At 47.2% G+C, this 16,989-nt stretch overlaps 1 protein-coding gene across 1 annotated transcript in view; it reads left to right on the top strand.

Moving 5' to 3' along the window:
* LOC115107732 (solute carrier family 35 member F1-like) overlaps nt 1-16,989 on the top strand; it is a 153,085-nt gene that overhangs the window by 114,876 nt on the left and 21,220 nt on the right. The window contains exons 4-6 of the mRNA XM_029631318.2: nt 5,205-5,364; nt 6,380-6,536; nt 8,018-8,070. Coding sequence (XP_029487178.1) covers nt 5,205-5,364; nt 6,380-6,536; nt 8,018-8,070 — 370 coding nt within the window. The remainder of the gene's footprint in view (nt 1-5,204; nt 5,365-6,379; nt 6,537-8,017; nt 8,071-16,989) is intronic.

Here is a 16,989-nt window from a genome sequence, read left to right as displayed (position 1 = left end):
TTGTTGAACATAAAAGGCTGTAAAAACACAAGGAAATCTGCTCCAATGTATTTTTATTTGGGGAATCTGTTACCAAGTTTTCCCACACATAGTAGAGAGACACGTGGTCGTATACAAATATAAGCAAGGTTTGAAATGATTGTTTTAGTCAAATCTTTGGGCTTCTTGCGGTCAGTTTGCATGCCAGTACACCCGACCATCCGCTCAAGAAAAATCCCTGGCCTACACTGTTTCTCTCTCCATCTCTTGCTTCCTGTGACTTTCCCCTTTCTCTCCTTCTCTTTCTCGCTCCCTCTCCTCTGTGCTCCTTTTCCTCTCTCCCTTGTTCCCTCTTTTTCTTTTTCTATATTTTTCTCTCTCCTGCTCTGTTACTTCTATCTTCCTTTCCTTCTCTCCCTCTCTCTCAAGGGCATGCTACAGGAACAGACCGGTTAATATAACCAAGCGGTGAAAAAGCCTTCCATTAGAAACACACTGGCCTGATGAGAGAGGAGAGACTGAGACATACTGGTCTGATGAGAGAGGAGAGACTGAGACATAATGGTCTGATGAGAGAATGAGACATACTAGTCTGATGAGAGAGGAGAGACTGAGACATAATGGTCTGATGAGAGAATGAGACATACTGGCCTGATGAGAGAGGAGAGACTGAGACATACTGGCCTGATGAGAGACTGAGACATGTTGGCCTGATGAGAGAGGAGAGACTGAGACATACTGGTCTGATGAGACAAGAGAGTCTGAGACATACTGGGCTGAGGAGAGATTGAGACATGCTGGCCTCATGAGAGAGGAGAGACTGAGACATGCTGGCCTGATGAGAGACTGAGACATGCTGGCCTGATGAGAGAGGAGAGACTGAGACATGCTGGCCTGATGAGAGAGGAGAGACTGAGACATGCTGGCCTGATGAGAGAGGAGAGACTGAGACATACTGGTCTGATGAGAGAGGAGAGACTGAGACATAATGGTCTGATGAGAGAATGAGACATACTGGCCTGATGAGAGAGGAGAGACTGAGACATACTGGCCTGATGAGAGACTGAGACATGCTGGCCTGATGAGAGAGGAGAGACTGAGACATACTGGTCTGATGAGACAGGAGAGTCTGAGACATACTGGGCTGAGGAGAGATTGAGACATGCTGGCCTCATGAGAGAGGAGAGACTGAGACATGCTGGCCTGATGAGAGACTGAGACATGCTGGCCTCATGAGAGAGGAGAGACTGAGACATGCTGGCCTGATGAGAGAGGAGAGACTGAGACATGCTGGCCTGATGAGAGAGGAGAGACTGAGACATACTGGTCTGATGAGAGACTGAGACATAATGGTCTGATGAGAGACTGAGACATAATGGTCTGATGAGAGAATGAGACATACTGGTCTGATGAGAGAGGATAGACTGAGACATGCTGGCCTCATGAGAGAGGAGAGACTGAGACATACTGGTCTGATGAGAGAGGAGAGACTGAGACATACTGGGCTGAGGAGAGACTGAGACATACTGGTCTGATGAGAGAGATTGAGACATACTGGTCTGATGAGAGAGACTGAGACATACTGGACTGATGAGAGAGACTGAGACATACTGGTCTGATGAGAGAGACTGAGACATACTGGACTGATGAGAGAGACTGAGACATACTGGTCTGATGAGAGAGACTGAGACATACTGGTCTGATGAGAGAGACTGAGACATACTGGTCTGATGAGAGAGACTGAGACATACTGGTTTGGTGAGAGACTGAGACATACTGGTCTGAGGAGAGAGGAGAGACTGAGCCATACTGGTCTGATGAGAGACACTGAGACATACTGGTCTGATGAGAGAGACTGAGACATACTGGTCTGAGGAGAGACTGAGACATACTGGTTTGAGGAGAGAGGAGAGACTGAGACATACTGGTCTGAGGAGAGAGGAGAGACAGACATACTGGTCTGATGAGAGAGACTGAGACATACTGGTCTGATGAGAGAGACTGAGACATACTGGTCTGATGAGAGAGACTGAGACATACTGGTCTGAGGAGAGAGGAGAGACTGAGACATACTGGTCTGAGGAGAGTGGAGAGACTGATACATACTGGTCTGGGGAGAGAGACTGAGACATACTGGTCTGATGAGAGAGACTGAGACATACTGGTCTGATGAGAGAGACTCAGACATACTGGTCTGAGGAGAGACTGAGACATACTGGTTTGAGGAGAGAGGAGAGACAGACATACTGGTCTGATGAGAGAGACTGAGACATACTGGTCTGATGAGAGAGGAGAGACTGAGACATACTGGGCTGAGGAGAGACTGAGACATAATGGGCTGAAGAGAGAGACTGAGACATACTGGTCTGATGAGAGAGATTGAGACATACTGGTCTGATGAGAGAGGATAGACTGAGACATGCTGGCCTCATGAGAGAGGAGAGACTGAGACATACTGGTCTGATGAGAGAGGAGAGACTGAGACATACTGGTCTGATGAGAGAGGAGAGACTGAGACATACTGGGCTGAGGAGAGACTGAGACATACTGGGCTGAAGAGAGAGACTGAAACATACTGGTCTGATGAGAGAGATTGAGACATACTGGTCTGATGAGAGAGATTGAGACATACTGGTCTGATAAGAGAGACTGAGACATACTGGACTGATGAGAGAGACTGAGACATACTGGTCTGATGAGAGAGACTGAGACATACTGGTCTGATGAGAGAGGAGAGACTGAGACATACTGGGCTGAGGAGAGACTGAGACATACTGGGCTGAAGAGAGAGACTGAGACATACTGGTCTGATGAGAGAGATTGAGACATACTGGTCTGATGAGAGAGGATAGACTGAGACATGCTGGCCTCATGAGAGAGGAGAGACTGAGACATACTGGTCTGATGAGAGAGGAGAGACTGAGACATACTGGTCTGATGAGAGAGGAGAGACTGAGACATACTGGGCTGAGGAGAGACTGAGACATACTGGGCTGAAGAGAGAGACTGAGACATACTGGTCTGATGAGAGAGATTGAGACATACTGGTCTGATAAGAGAGACTGAGACATACTGGACTGATGAGAGAGACTGAGACATACTGGTCTGATGAGAGAGACTGAGACATACTGGTCTGATGAGAGAGACTGAGACATACTGGAGAGAGGAGAGACTGAGACATACTGGTCTGAGGAGAGAGGAGAGACAGACATACTGGTCTGATGAGAGAGACTGAGACATACTGGTCTGGTGAGAGACTGAGACATACTGGTCTGAGGAGAGAGGAGAGACTGAGCCATACTGGTCTGATGAGAGACACTGAGACATACTGGTCTGATGAGAGACTGAGACATACTGGTCTGATGAGAGACACTGAGACATACTGGTCTGATGAGGGACACTGAGACATACTGGTTTGAGGAGAGAGGAGAGACTGAGACATACTGGTCTGAGGAGAGAGGAGAGACTGAGACATACTGGTCTGATGAGAGAGACTGGGACATACTGGTCTGATGAGAGAGACTGAGACATACTGGTCTGATGAGAGAGACTGAGACATACTGGTCTGAGGAGAGACTGAGACATACTGGTTTGAGGAGAGAGGAGAGACTGAGACATACTGGTCTGAGGAGAGAGGAGAGACTGAGGCATACTGGTCTGATGAGAGAGACTGAGACATACTGGTCTGATGAGAGAGACTGAGACATACTGGTCTGAGGAGAGACTGAGACATACTGGTTTGAGGAGAGAGGAGAGACTGAGACATACTGGTCTGAGGAGAGAGGAGAGACTGAGGCATACTGGTCTGAGGAGAGAGGAGAGACTGAGGCATACTGGTCTGATGAGAGAGACTGAGACATACTGGTCTGAGGAGAGACTGAGACATACTGGTTTGAGGAGAGAGGAGAGACTGAGACATACTGGTCTGAGGAGAGAGGAGAGACTGAGGCATACTGGTCTGAGGAGAGAGGAGAGACTGAGGCATACTGGTCTGATGAGAGAGACTGAGACATACTGGTCTGAGGAGAGACTGAGACATACTGGTTTGAGGAGAGAGGAGAGACTGAGACATACTGGTCTGAGGAGAGAGGAGAGACTGAGGCATACTGGTCTGAGGAGAGAGGAGAGACTGAGGCATACTGGTCTGATGAGAGAGACTGAGACATACTGGTCTGAGGAGAGACTGAGACATACTGGTCTGATGAGAGAGACTAAGACACACTGGGCTGGTGTTTAGACAAATCGATTAAACCACACATTATTGTGCCAGGGTTGTCGTAGGTGTCAAAACAATAATTGTTGTGAGCTGTCAGGAGAGCCACTCCACCACCTCTTCTCTTCTCCTCTGTGTACTCTGCCTGTGATGAGGGTGGTGGTGGTGGGGGGGGGGCATTTTGCTGTCCTACGGTTCAATTTAGCCCTTTGTTCTCCTGTGCACTACTTGTCCCCGGGGGTGAACCCATACTGCTACCACTAAGTGCCAGAAAGGCTTCCCGGAATGGAGGCCTGATGGTCCCCAAGGCAATCGTAAACCTTACCTCTCCTCCCTCCCGTATCACCCCTTCTCCTGCCTGACGCAAAATCCTCCACCCCTAAAAATCACCATCCTCATTCTTTCTCATCACCATTAGTGTTGGACTGTCCTCTGACCTTGTCCTCTAGTACAGTGTGTGTCCTATGTGTCAGCCCCTTGCCTCTGTGTGGGGGTGGTTTTTAGCTCTACTGTGATACCATCTCCCTAGGTGTGTCTCTCTTGTCTATGTGGCATACAGTATCTTGGAACTCCATTTAAACCAGGAATGGGCAACTTTGACGGGGGTGATATCTGAGTGAGAGTGACTAATAAAATCAATGGGGCCTCCCGGTCGGTAATTCTACCATGATTACTGCAAGTTGTCTAGACGGTCTATACTTACTTACCAATCTAAAACATGTTCATTGACATGAGGTAATTGAGTGACTGACTGTAAGTGACATAACAAGAAAGAAACTGATGAGGTACAACCAAATTTCAAAATTGCACCTTGTATATTCTAACTCTCATCATTAAGTTGAGACCCCGACTTAATTCCTATGTTGGGGGAGGGGGACATTGATCCGGGGGCCTACAAATGGCAGCTAGTTTCCCGTCCCCGATTTTAAACCATGTCCTCTCTGTTGTGTCTTTACTAACCACAGTTCATTGTGTCTGTTCTAACTTTGCATGTCTCTCCTCTGCCTCTCAGCTCTTAGACTGTTTCACCATCCCCGTGGTGCTGCTGCTGTCCTGGTTCTTCCTGCTGGTGAGGTACAAGGCCGTGCATTTTGTGGGCGTTGGGGTGTGTCTGCTGGGCATCGGCTGCATGGTGGGGGCAGATGTCCTGGTGGGAAGACAGCAGGGCCTAGGTAAGACACATACACACACAAACATTACCCTTCCTGCCCCAAGGGCCAATATCACAATGTTATTGAATAACCATTTAATTAAGCATTTACAAAGACCCATAATAAATGTGTACTGCTCTGACTCATTGGAGGCCTTCAGTCTGCTGTGTCCTTCACGCAAATACCTCGATCACCCCAACACACAGGGTCCTCACTGAGCAGTTCACCATCACTGTCTCATTGTGTTTAATCCTCAGTACCTTTAGCAACAACACAGTCAGCTCCCCGGTGTTATCCCTGGCGCGGTGTGCCTTTCATATCTATGTGAAGCCTCCCCCTCTCATTATTGCATTAATTACCCCCTGGATTTCCAGTAGATAGAATGTTGGTTCACTATGAATAATAAATGTTCCAATCCAAATCATATTACATGTTCTGGATCCAAGAAGTTTAGAGTTTCTTTAAAAACAAACTGCTAGAGTTTCATTTCTGTCTCAGAATTGACAGAATATATTATATATATTATATCTCAAATGTGTGCTGAGTATCTGTAAGTTCTTTGTTTGATTGGGCACGGTTGATCCCTACATGACCGAAACCCATTGCTGCGTTCAGTATGCACGAAACATGCAGGGACAAAGGGATAATGCAATACTTTGGTATCAGGTTCCAATCAATAATGGCCATTTGTCTTACCAGCTACACAGTAGTGTTACGGAGAACAGCGTTATTTCAAACCCAATAAAGTGAACAGTATCTTAAATTTGCTTAGTTCATTAACTCCAATTAAGAAAAGTTGCTGCAACCCAGTTGCTGTCTGTACCTCTCTTATCAGCCAATGTCTTTCACTGCCTTGTTGTCATGCATTACTAATGGGTTTTTATAGGCTAGCCACTTAGTCTGATATTACTGAAGAGTGTTTCATATGATAACCTATTTGTCATGGATAATTCAGGGATAGCTCTTTCATATGATAGGCTATTGTAATGGTGTGCTCTAGTCATTTCCTCCTCGCTCTCTCACTCTGTCTGCCTAGGGGACCATAAGCTCCTGGGGGACCTGCTGGTTCTGGGAGGTGCCATGCTCTATGGAATCTCTAACGTGTGTGAGGAGTTCATCGTTAAGAACCTGAGCAGGGTGGAGTTCCTGGGCATGATGGGACTGTTCGGCTCTTTCTTCAGCGGCATTCAGCTGTGAGTGTGTTTGTGTGTGTCAGAGCTGGCTTCAAATACTGTTTGCTTAAATGTTTGAAATCATTTCAAATATATTTAGCTTGTTTAAGCTTGTCTGGTACAATGGAACCAACAGAATAGTCCCAAAATGGTAAACTCTGAAAATCTGTCACTCAAGGCAGGCAAACGGTCAAAGTGTTTCAAAGATTTCAAACTATATTTGAACTCAGGTCTAGTGTGTCATTCCTCACTGATGCTGGACAGAGCATCTCTCTTCACCAATACCACAAGAGCAGCCAGTAGAAACTCAGAACTCTAGTGCTATATCTTTTACACTCCAACACTAACATTATCAAGCTGGAACCCTTAAGTTAACCTCATCTACACTGAGTATACTAAACATTAGGAACACCTTCCTAATATTGAGTTTGCCTTCAGAACAGCTTCAGTTCGCTGGGGCTTTGCACTCTACAAGGTGTTGAAGGCATTCCACAGGGATGCTGGCCATGTTGACCCCAAAGCTTCCCACAGTTGTGTAAAGTTGGCTGGATGTCCTTTTGGTGGGGGGTCATTCTTGATACACAAAGGAAACTGTTGAGCGTGAGAAACCCAGCAGCATTGCAGTTCTTGACACAAACCGGTGCGCCTCGCACCTACTACCATACCCTGTTCAAAGGCACTTAAATTTGTTTGTCTTGCCCATTTACCATCCGAATGGCACACATACACAATTCAGGTCTCAATTGTAATCAAGGCTTGAAAATCATTCTTTAACCTTTCTCCTCCCCTTCATCTACACTGATTGAAGTTGATTTAACAAGTGACATCAATAAGGGATGATAACTTTCACATGGATTCACCTGGTCAGTCTATCATGGAAAGAGCAGGTGTTCCTAATGTTTTGAATACTTAGTGTATACGTTCTGTAGCATGTGCCATCTGATCTTATACAGCCGTTGATGCCAGCTACATATCTACAGACATGCCCCATATTCAACATATACTCCCACCAGCAGGTTCTGTAGTATTACGCCTCTCTCTCTCCAGATCAGATTGTGACTCTTTAACTTTTTAATAAGCTCATTATGAGGCTTAAAGGGGAACGATGAAACCCCCTGGTTATGAGACATCACCCATGCCAGTGGGTGCATGGGGACCCGTCTCTGTCTCTTGCTGGTGTTTTCTTTTTAGACCGGGGGGGGCGTGAATGGTCCGCCATGTTGTTTCTATTGTCCCTCTGGAGTCAAATGATTCCTTCAATAGAATTCCCAAGATCCATTCCGTAGGGTCAGAGGGTTGTACCCCCACCTCGCTCTGATAGGACGGACTTGTCCCTCGTCAGAATCACAGGTGCTGAGTTGTCAAAACGGAGCTTCCTGTCAAGAGACTTTTGATCCTCCTGTCTTACTTTCCTCTCTCCATCACTCACACTGTTTTATCCCCCCATCTCTCAAATCTCACCTGTGCCTGACAGGAATTGTGTAATTTTCTTTCTGTTTCAGGGCCATCATGGAACACAAGGAGCTGTTAAAGGTGCAGTGGGACTGGCAGATTGGTAAGCTACTGTTACTGTGTGTGTGTATTTGTGTGAGGAAGGGAAGTGCGTGCATGTGGGAAGGAAGTAAGTGGCGGTGGGTGATACAGGGATGATTAAACATTGGCAAAGGGGGAATTGATTATCCTGTCTAGCGGAGATGCCCTCCCACACCTCCTCCTCCCCTCCACTGCGGTGTCAGATCCTCCTCACACAATCAGTTAGGCTGTAAGGGGTGTCACTGGAAGATCACTCTGCAAATGAAGTGGGGGTGACAAAGAGATGGGGCCCTGAGCTAAGATGGATGGGCCACTGCTGTACAGTAAAAGTGTACAGGCCGGCTAAGGGGTGGTGTCAACCTTTACGAAGGTCTTGTTGTGCTGCATGAATTACAGGTAGGAGATGAAGGTGTCAAACTGATATATGGATGCACTTTATTTACTTATAACATCAACGGTTGATTTGCTACAAACAAGCCAGACAGGGTGCTATTATACAGCATATAGCAGCTGGTGGCTAGCTAGTAGGAGTAAGCCAGACAGGGTGCTGTTGTACAGCATATAGCAGCTGGTGGTTAGCTAGTAGGAGTAAGCCAGACAGGGTGCTATTGTACAGCATATAGCAGCTGTTGGTTAGCTAGTAGGAGTAAGCCAGACAGGGTGCTATTGTACAGCATATAGCAGCTGTTGGTTAGCTAGTAGGAGTAAGCCAGACAGGGTGCTATTGTACAGCTTATAGCAGCTGTTGGTTAACTAGTAGGAGTAAGCCAGACAGGGTGCTATTGTACAGAGCATATAGCAGCTGGTGGTTATCTAGTAGGAGTAAGCCAGACAGGGTACTATTGTACAGCATATAGCAGCTGGTGGTTAGCTAGTAGGAGTAAGCCAGACAGGGTGCTATTGTACAGCATATAGCAGCTGTTGGTTAGCTAGTAGGAGTAAGCCAGACAGGGTACTATTGTACAGCATATAGGAGCTGTTGGTTAACTAGTAGGAGTAAGCCAGACAGGGTACTATTGTACAGCATATAGGAGCTGTTGGTTAGCTAGTAGGAGTAAGCCAGACAGGGTACTATTGTACAGCATATAGGAGCTGTTGGTTAACTAGTAGGAGTAAGCCAGACAGGGTGCTATTGTACAGCATATAGCAGCTGTTGGTTAGCTAGTAGGAGTAAGCCAGACAGGGTGCTATTGTACAGCATATAGCAGCTGGTGGTTAGCTAGTAGGAGTAAGCCAGACAGGGTGATATTGTATAGCATATAGCAGCTGTTGGTTAGCTAGTAGGAGTAAGCCAGACAGGGTGCTATTGTACAGCATATAGCAGCTGGTGGTTAGCTAGTAGGAGTAAGCCAGACAGGGTGCTATTGTACAGAGCATATAGCAGCTGGTGGTTAGCTAGTAGGAGTAAGCCAGACAGGGTGCTATTGTACAGCATATAGCAGCTGTTGGTTAGCTAGTAGGAGTAAGCCAGACAGGGTGCTATTGTACAGCATATAGCAGCTGTTGGTTAGCTAGTAGGAGTAAGCCAGACAGGGTGCTATTGTACAGCATATAGCAGCTGGTGGTTAGCTAGTAGGAGTAAGCCAGACAGGGTGCTATTGTACAGCATATAGCAGCTGTTGGTTAGCTAGTAGGAGTAAGCCAGACAGGGTGCTATTGTACAGCATATAGCAGCTGGTGGTTAACTAGTAGGAGTAAGCCAGACAGGGTGCTATTGTACAGCATATAGCAGCTGTTGGTTAGCTAGTAGGAGTAAGCCAGACAGGGTGCTATTGTACAGCATATAGCAGCTGGTGGTTAGCTAGTAGGAGTAAGCCAGACAGGGTGCTACTGTACAGCATATAGCAGCTGTTGGTTAACTAGTAGGAGTAAGCCAGACAGGGTGCTATTGTACAGCATATAGCAGCTGGTGGTTAGCTAGTAGGAGTAAGCCAGACAGGGTGCTATTGTACAGCATATAGCAGCTGTTGGTTAGCTAGTAGGAGTAAGCCAGACAGGGTGCTATTGTACAGCATATAGCAGCTCTTGGTTAGCTAGTAGGAGTAAGCCAGACAGGGTGCTATTGCATTTACATTTACATTTAAGTCATTTAGCAGACGCTCTTATCCAGAGCGACTTACAAATTGGTGCTTTCACCTTATGACATCCAGTGGAACAGCCACTTTACAATAGTGCATCTAGGTCTTTTAAGGGGGGGGGAGAAGGATTACTTTATCCTATCCTAGGTATTCCTTAAAGAGGTGGGGTTTCAGGTGTCTCCGGAAGGTGGTGATTGACTCCGCTGTCCTGGCGTCGTGAGGGAGTTTGTTCCACCATTGGGGGGCCAGAGCAGCGAACAGTTTTGACTGGGCTGAGCGGGAACTGTACTTCCTCAGTGGTAGGGAGGCGAGCAGGCCAGAGGTGGATGAACGCAGTGCCCTTGTTTGGGTGTAGGGCCTGATCAGAGCCTGGAGGTACTGAGGTGCCGTTCCCCTCACAGCTCCGTAGGCAAGCACCATGGTCTTGTAGCGGATGCGAGCTTCAACTGGAAGCCAGTGGAGAGAGCGGAGGAGCGGGGTGACGTGAGAGAACTTGGGAAGGTTGAACACCAGACGGGCTGCGGCGTTCTGGATGAGTTGTAGGGGTTTAATGGCACAGGCAGGGAGCCCATATGTACAGCATATAGCAGCTGTTGGTTAACTAGTAGGAGTAAGCCAGACAGGGTGCTATTGTACAGCATATAGCAGCTGTTAGTTAACTATTAGGAGTAAGCCAGACAGGGTGCTATTGTACAGTATATAGCAGCTGTTGGTTAGCTAGTAGGACTAAGCCTGTGGGGTGTACAAGGGGCTATGCTAAAAGTCTGCCCGCTGTAGAAGTGATTAAAACATTTGAGGCTGATAAAGACTAAAGAAATCACAAGATATGGTCAGATGATAAGTTGACTTTATTCAGAGTGCCAACATATTTTTTCAAAAACAATAGGACTCTGTATGATGTGGGTCTGTTCTGTCTTATGTGGACAGTGGCTTCACTCCTGTAGTGCTCCTTTGTGCGTCACTTTTTCCAAATGCTTTTCTGACATGACTTCTGTCAAAGTGATATGTCGTTTTGGGACTTTTAGTTCAGACACAAATCAGAATATTTATCAGCAACCTAATTCTAGAATATTCCCTTGAAGTTGTCTAAGTTTCAGTTAATTGGTTAAAGAATATTTCAAATACAATAAACTATCATGACAACATGATATATAGTAGCCCATGAAGATGCCCAATTTTCAATTTGTTTCTTAGGAACCAAATCTATGACTTGCAATTCGCCACTCTCCAAAAGCAATGCAAGTGACTAGGTCCTTAATTCATTCCAATTCACCCATTTCTTTTGATTGAGCAAGCGAGGGCGTGTGTACTGATGCCAATAGTGGGGTTTGGGTAGCGTCCCAGGAGATGCTGCCTTGTCACAGAGGCATTAGCCAGTCTGTGGTGGCTTGTGGGGCACGTCATTAACTGTCACTGCCATGGTGGGCAACACAGCAGGTGCCAGAAGGAGAGAGATCTACTCAGCCAAGATTGTGCTACCCTAGAAAAATGATGAGGACTTGGTCATGTAAAATGTATTGGAGGAATGTGTGCATCCTCCAACGACTTGGTGTGATCAGATTGTTTCTTCCATCCTCAAGCTTACCACATGGAGAGTTGTGTGTTGTAATAATCAGTTACTGGTCATAAGGAAGGTGAAAACAAAGGTTCATTTACAGTGCCTTCAGAATGTGCCTTCAGAATGTGCCTTCAGAATGTGCCTTCAGAATGTGCCTTCATACCCCTTGACTTATTCCTCATGTTGTGTTACAGCATGAATTCAAAATTGATTAAATATCACATAATGGCAAACATGTTTTTATAAAATGTAGCAAATTTGTTGAAAATGAAATACAGAAATATCTAATATACATAAGTATTCACAACCCCTGAGTCAATTCTTTGTAGAATAACCTTTTGGCAGTGATTACAACTGTGAGTCTTTCTGGGTAAGTCTCTAAGACTTTTCCACACCTGGATTGGGCAACATTTTCCCATTTATTCTTTTAAAAATGCTTCAAGCTCTGTCAAGTTGGTTGTTGATCATTGCTAGACAACCATTTTCAGGTTTTGCCATAGATTTTCAAGTAGATTTAAGCAACTCCAGTGTAGATTTGGCCTTGTTTTAGGTTATAGTCCTGCTGAAAGGTGAATTCATCTCCCAGTGTCTGGTGGATTTTGCCTGTGCTTAGCTCCATTCTCTTTCTTATTTATCCTGAAACTCCCTCGTCCTTAACGATTACAAGCATACGCATAACATGATACAGCCTCCACTATACCTCAAAATATGGAGAGTGGTACTCGGTAATGTGTTGTATTGGATTTGCCCCTAACATAACACTTTGTATTCAGGACAACAAGTTAATTGCTTTGCCACATTCTTTGCAGTATTACGTTAGTGTCTTGTTGCAAACATGATTCAGGTTTTGGAATATTTTTATTCTGTACAGGCTACATTCTTTTCACTCGGTCAAATAGGTTAGTATTGTGGAGTAACTACAATGTTGTTGATCTATCCTCAGTTTCCTCGTATCACAGCCATTAAACTCTAATAACTGTTTTGAAGTCACCATTGGCCTCATGGTGAAATCCCTTAGCAGTCTCCTTCCTCACCGGCAACTGAGTTAGGAAGGATGCCTGTATCTTTGTAGTGACTGGGTGTTTTGATACACCATCCAAAGTGTAATTAATACCTTCACCATGCTCAAAGGGATATTTAATGTCTGCTTTTTTTTACCCAGCTACCAATAGGTGCCCTTCTTTGTGAGGCATTGGAAAGTGTTTGTGGTTGAATCTGTGTTTGAAATTCACTGCTCGACTGAGGGACCTTACAATTATCTGTATGTGGGGGGGTACAGAGATGAGATAGTCATTCAATAATCATGTTAAACACTACTATTGAACACAGAGTTAGTCCATGCAACTTGTTAAGCACATTTCTACTCCTGAACATATTTAGACTTGCCATAACAAAGGGCTTGAATATTTATTGACTCAAGACATTGCAGCTTTTCATTTGTATTAATTTGTAAAAGTTTAGAAAAACATCATTCCACTTTTACATTATTGTTAATATTGTGTAGGTTAATGACAGAATCTTAATTTAATTATTTTAAAATCAGGCAGTAACTAAAAAAATTGGAAAAAGTCAAGGGGTGTGAATACTTTCTGAAGGCACTGTACTGTATCTGGGAATAATGCTCTTGGGGTGGTAATCATTGACTACAAATAGCCTTCCTAATAACAGAGATTTCAATATTCATGGATTCAGATTGCTGACGTGTTTCTAAAATCATCATCCTACTACACCAATAAAACTTTGTTACGATTAATGAGTGAAGAGGTGTGGAGGCAGGCGCAGAGAGCAAAAGGATGTGGGAAAAACACACTTTAATGACATGTTGGTAGAGGAGTGGCTTAGTGAGTTCTGGGCCATTTCTGCTCAGGGAATGTATCTCGCCCACTCCCCTGGCCGGTCCTGGCAATACGACCGCAGAAACCTACCCAACTCCTGGTTCACTCTCTCCACCTGCCCATTACTCTCCGGGTGATACCCTGAGGTCAGGCTGACCGAGACCCCCAGACGTTCCATAAATGCCCTCCATACACGGGAGGTAAACTGGGGGCCCCGATCAGAAACTATATCCTCGGGCACCCCGTAGTGCCGGAAGACATGGGTGAAAAGAGCTTCCGCAGTCTGTAGGGCCGTAGGGAGACCGGGCAATGGGATAAGACGGCAGGACTTAGAGAACCGATCCACAACGACCAGGATCGTTGTGTTACCCTGAGAGGGGGGAAGGTCAGTAAGAAAATCCACCGATAGATGGGTCCACGGCCGTTGTGGAACGGGGAGAGGTTGTAATTTACCTCGTGGCAGTCTAGGAGCCTTACTCTGGGCGCACACCGAACAGGAGGAGACATAGAATCGCACATCCCTCACCAAAGTGGGCCACCAGTACTTCCTCCGAAGACCTCGCACTGTCCTAGAAATACCTGGGTGACCCGACCAGGGTAGACTATGAGCCCATCGAATCAATTGATCCCGAACAGCGAGCGGCACGTACCTACGACCCTCCGGACACTGTGGAGGCGCAGGTTCCTCCCTTAGCGCCCGCTCGATGTCCGTGTCCACCTCCCATACTACTGGTGCCACCAGCTTAGCTGCCGGAATGATGGGAGTAGGATCAATGGACCTGTCCTCAGTGTCATAGAGTCGTGGCAGCGCGTCGGCCTTAGTGTTGAGGGAACCTGGTCGATACGAGATAGTAAAACGAAATCTGGTGAAATACATGGCCAACTTGCCTGACGAGGATTCAGTCTCCTAGCTGATCGGATATACTCCAGGTTACAGTGGTCAGTCCAGATAAGGAAAGGGTGCTTAGCCCCCTCAAGCCAGTGTCTCCACACCTTCAGGGCCTTAACCATAGCCAACAACTCCCTATCTCCCACATCATAATTCCGCTCCGCTGGCCCGAGTTTCTTCTAAAAAAAGGCACAGGGGCGGAGCTTCGGTGGCGCACCCGAACGCTGTGAGAGCACCGCTCCAACCCCAGCCTCGGATGCGTCCACCTCTACTATAAACGCCAAAGAAGGGTCCGGATGCGCCAACACCGGCGCCTCAGTGAACATCGCCTTCAACCTACGAAAAGCTCAGTCCGCCTCTGCTGACCACTGCAAACGCACCGGCCCCCCCTTCAGCAGTGAGGTAATAGGAGCTGCTACCTGACCAAAACCCCGGATAAACCTCCGGTAGTAATTGGCAAACCCTAAGAACCGCTGCACCTCCTTTACCGTGGTCGGAGTCGGCCAATTACGCGCGGCCTTTACGCGGTCACCTTCCATTACCAACCCAGAGCTGGAAATGCGATAACCCAGGAAGGAAACTGATCGTTTGGAAAACTCCATTTCTCCGCCTTCACGTACAGGTCATGCTCCAGCAGTCGTCTAAGAACCTTGCGCACCAGAGAAAAATGCGCAGTGCGTGTAGTGGAGTAGATCAAAATATCGTCAATATACACCACTACACCCTGTCCGTGCAGGTCTCTGAGAATCTCATCCACAAAGGATTGAAATATAGCTGGAGCATTCTTTAACCCGTATGGCATGACGAGGTACTCATAATGGCCAGATGTAGTGCTAAATGCAGTTTTCCACTGATCTCCCTCCCGAATACGCACCAGATTATACGCACTCCTGAGATCCAGTTTCGTGAAGAACTGCGCTCCGTGAAATGATTCCACTGCCGTAGCAATGAGAGGTAGTGGGTAACTAAAACCCACCGTGATGGAATTTAGACCTCTATAATCAATACACGGACGCAAACCACCATCCTTTTTCTTCACAAAAAAGAATCTCGAGGAGACAGGTGACATGGAGGGCCGAATGTACCCCTGTCCCAGAGCCTCGGTGATATATGTTTCCATGGCCACCGTCTCCTCCTGGGATAAAGGATACACATGACTCCTGGGGAGTGCAGCGTTTACCTGGAGGTTTATCACGCAATCCCCCTGACGATGGGGTGGTAATTGGGTCGCCTTCTTTTTACTGAAAGCGATAGCCAAATCGTCATACTCAGCTGGAATGCGTACGGTGGAAACCTGGTCTGGACTCTCCACCGTTGTCGCACCGATGGAAACCCCTACACACCTGCCTGAACACTCATCAGACCACCCCTGGAGAGTTCCCTGTTTCCACGAAATCGTAGGATTATGAATAGGTAGCCAGGGAATCCCCAGCACCACCGGAAACGCAGGTGAATAAGGAACAGACTAATTCGCTCCTTGTAATTCCCCTGCGTAATCATCTCCAACGGAATTGTGGCTTTCCTCACCAGCCCTGACCCGAATGGTCGACTATCTAAAGAGTGCACGGGAAAAGGGGGTTCTACTTTTACTAACGGAATCCTCAACCTCTGAGCGAGTCCGCGATCTATAAAGTTTCCAGCTGTGCCTGAATCTACCAGTGCCTTATGCTGGAGAGAAGGAGAATAATTAAGGAAACAAATTAATAAGAACATGTGACCAACAGGAAACTCTGGGAGAGTGTGGTGCTTACTCACCTGGGGTGACCGAGGAGTGTTCTGCCTGCCTTCTCGATTCCCAGATGAATTCCTCCAGCACCGACCAGGCGTGTGCCCTCTCCGGCCACAACTGGTACAGGAGGAGCTTCCTCCTCCGATCTCCCTAGACGCAGTCCCTCCTAGCTCCATCGGGATAGGAGCGGGAGGGTCAGGAGGTAGAACTGACAGGACCCTTTCAGAACGTCCGCGAGCAGCTAGCAGATGGTCCAACCGGATCGACAGGTCTATCAGTCCATCCAGGCTAAGTGTTAGTGTCCCGACAAGCCAGCTCCCTGCGGACGTCCTCTCTCAGGCTACACCGGTAATGGTCTATCAGGGCCCTGTCGTTCCACACTGCTCCAGCGGCCAAGGTCCGGAACTCCAGCGCGAAGTCCTGCACGCTCCTCGTCCCCTGCCTGAGATGGAACAACCTCTCACCCGCCGCTCGACCCTCTGGAGGGTGATCGAACACGGCCCTGAAACGGCGGGTGAACTCCGGGTAATTGCCCTTCGCTCAGTCGGGCCCGTTCCAGACCGCATTGGCCCACTCAAGGGCTCTACCCGTACGGCATGTGATGAGGACACACACGCTCTCCTCGTCCGAGGGAGCCGGCCGAACGGTGGCCAGGTAGAGTTCTAGTTGAAGCAGGAATCCCTGGCACCCCGTCGCTGCTCCATCGTACTCCCTCGGAGGCGTAATGCGCAGAGCGCTGGAACCGGATCCCGATGGGGGAGATGGTAGAGTTGCTGGTGGGAGGGTCGGTGGGGTAGTAGGGAGACCATTCCTCTCCCAACGATCCATCCTCTCCATCATTTGATCCATCGC

The sequence above is a fragment of the Oncorhynchus nerka genome, linkage group LG24 (assembly GCF_034236695.1).
Source record: "Oncorhynchus nerka isolate Pitt River linkage group LG24, Oner_Uvic_2.0, whole genome shotgun sequence".
NCBI classification, from domain to species: Eukaryota; Metazoa; Chordata; class Actinopteri; order Salmoniformes; family Salmonidae; genus Oncorhynchus; species Oncorhynchus nerka.
This window is presented reverse-complemented; position numbering and strand designations above follow the sequence as displayed.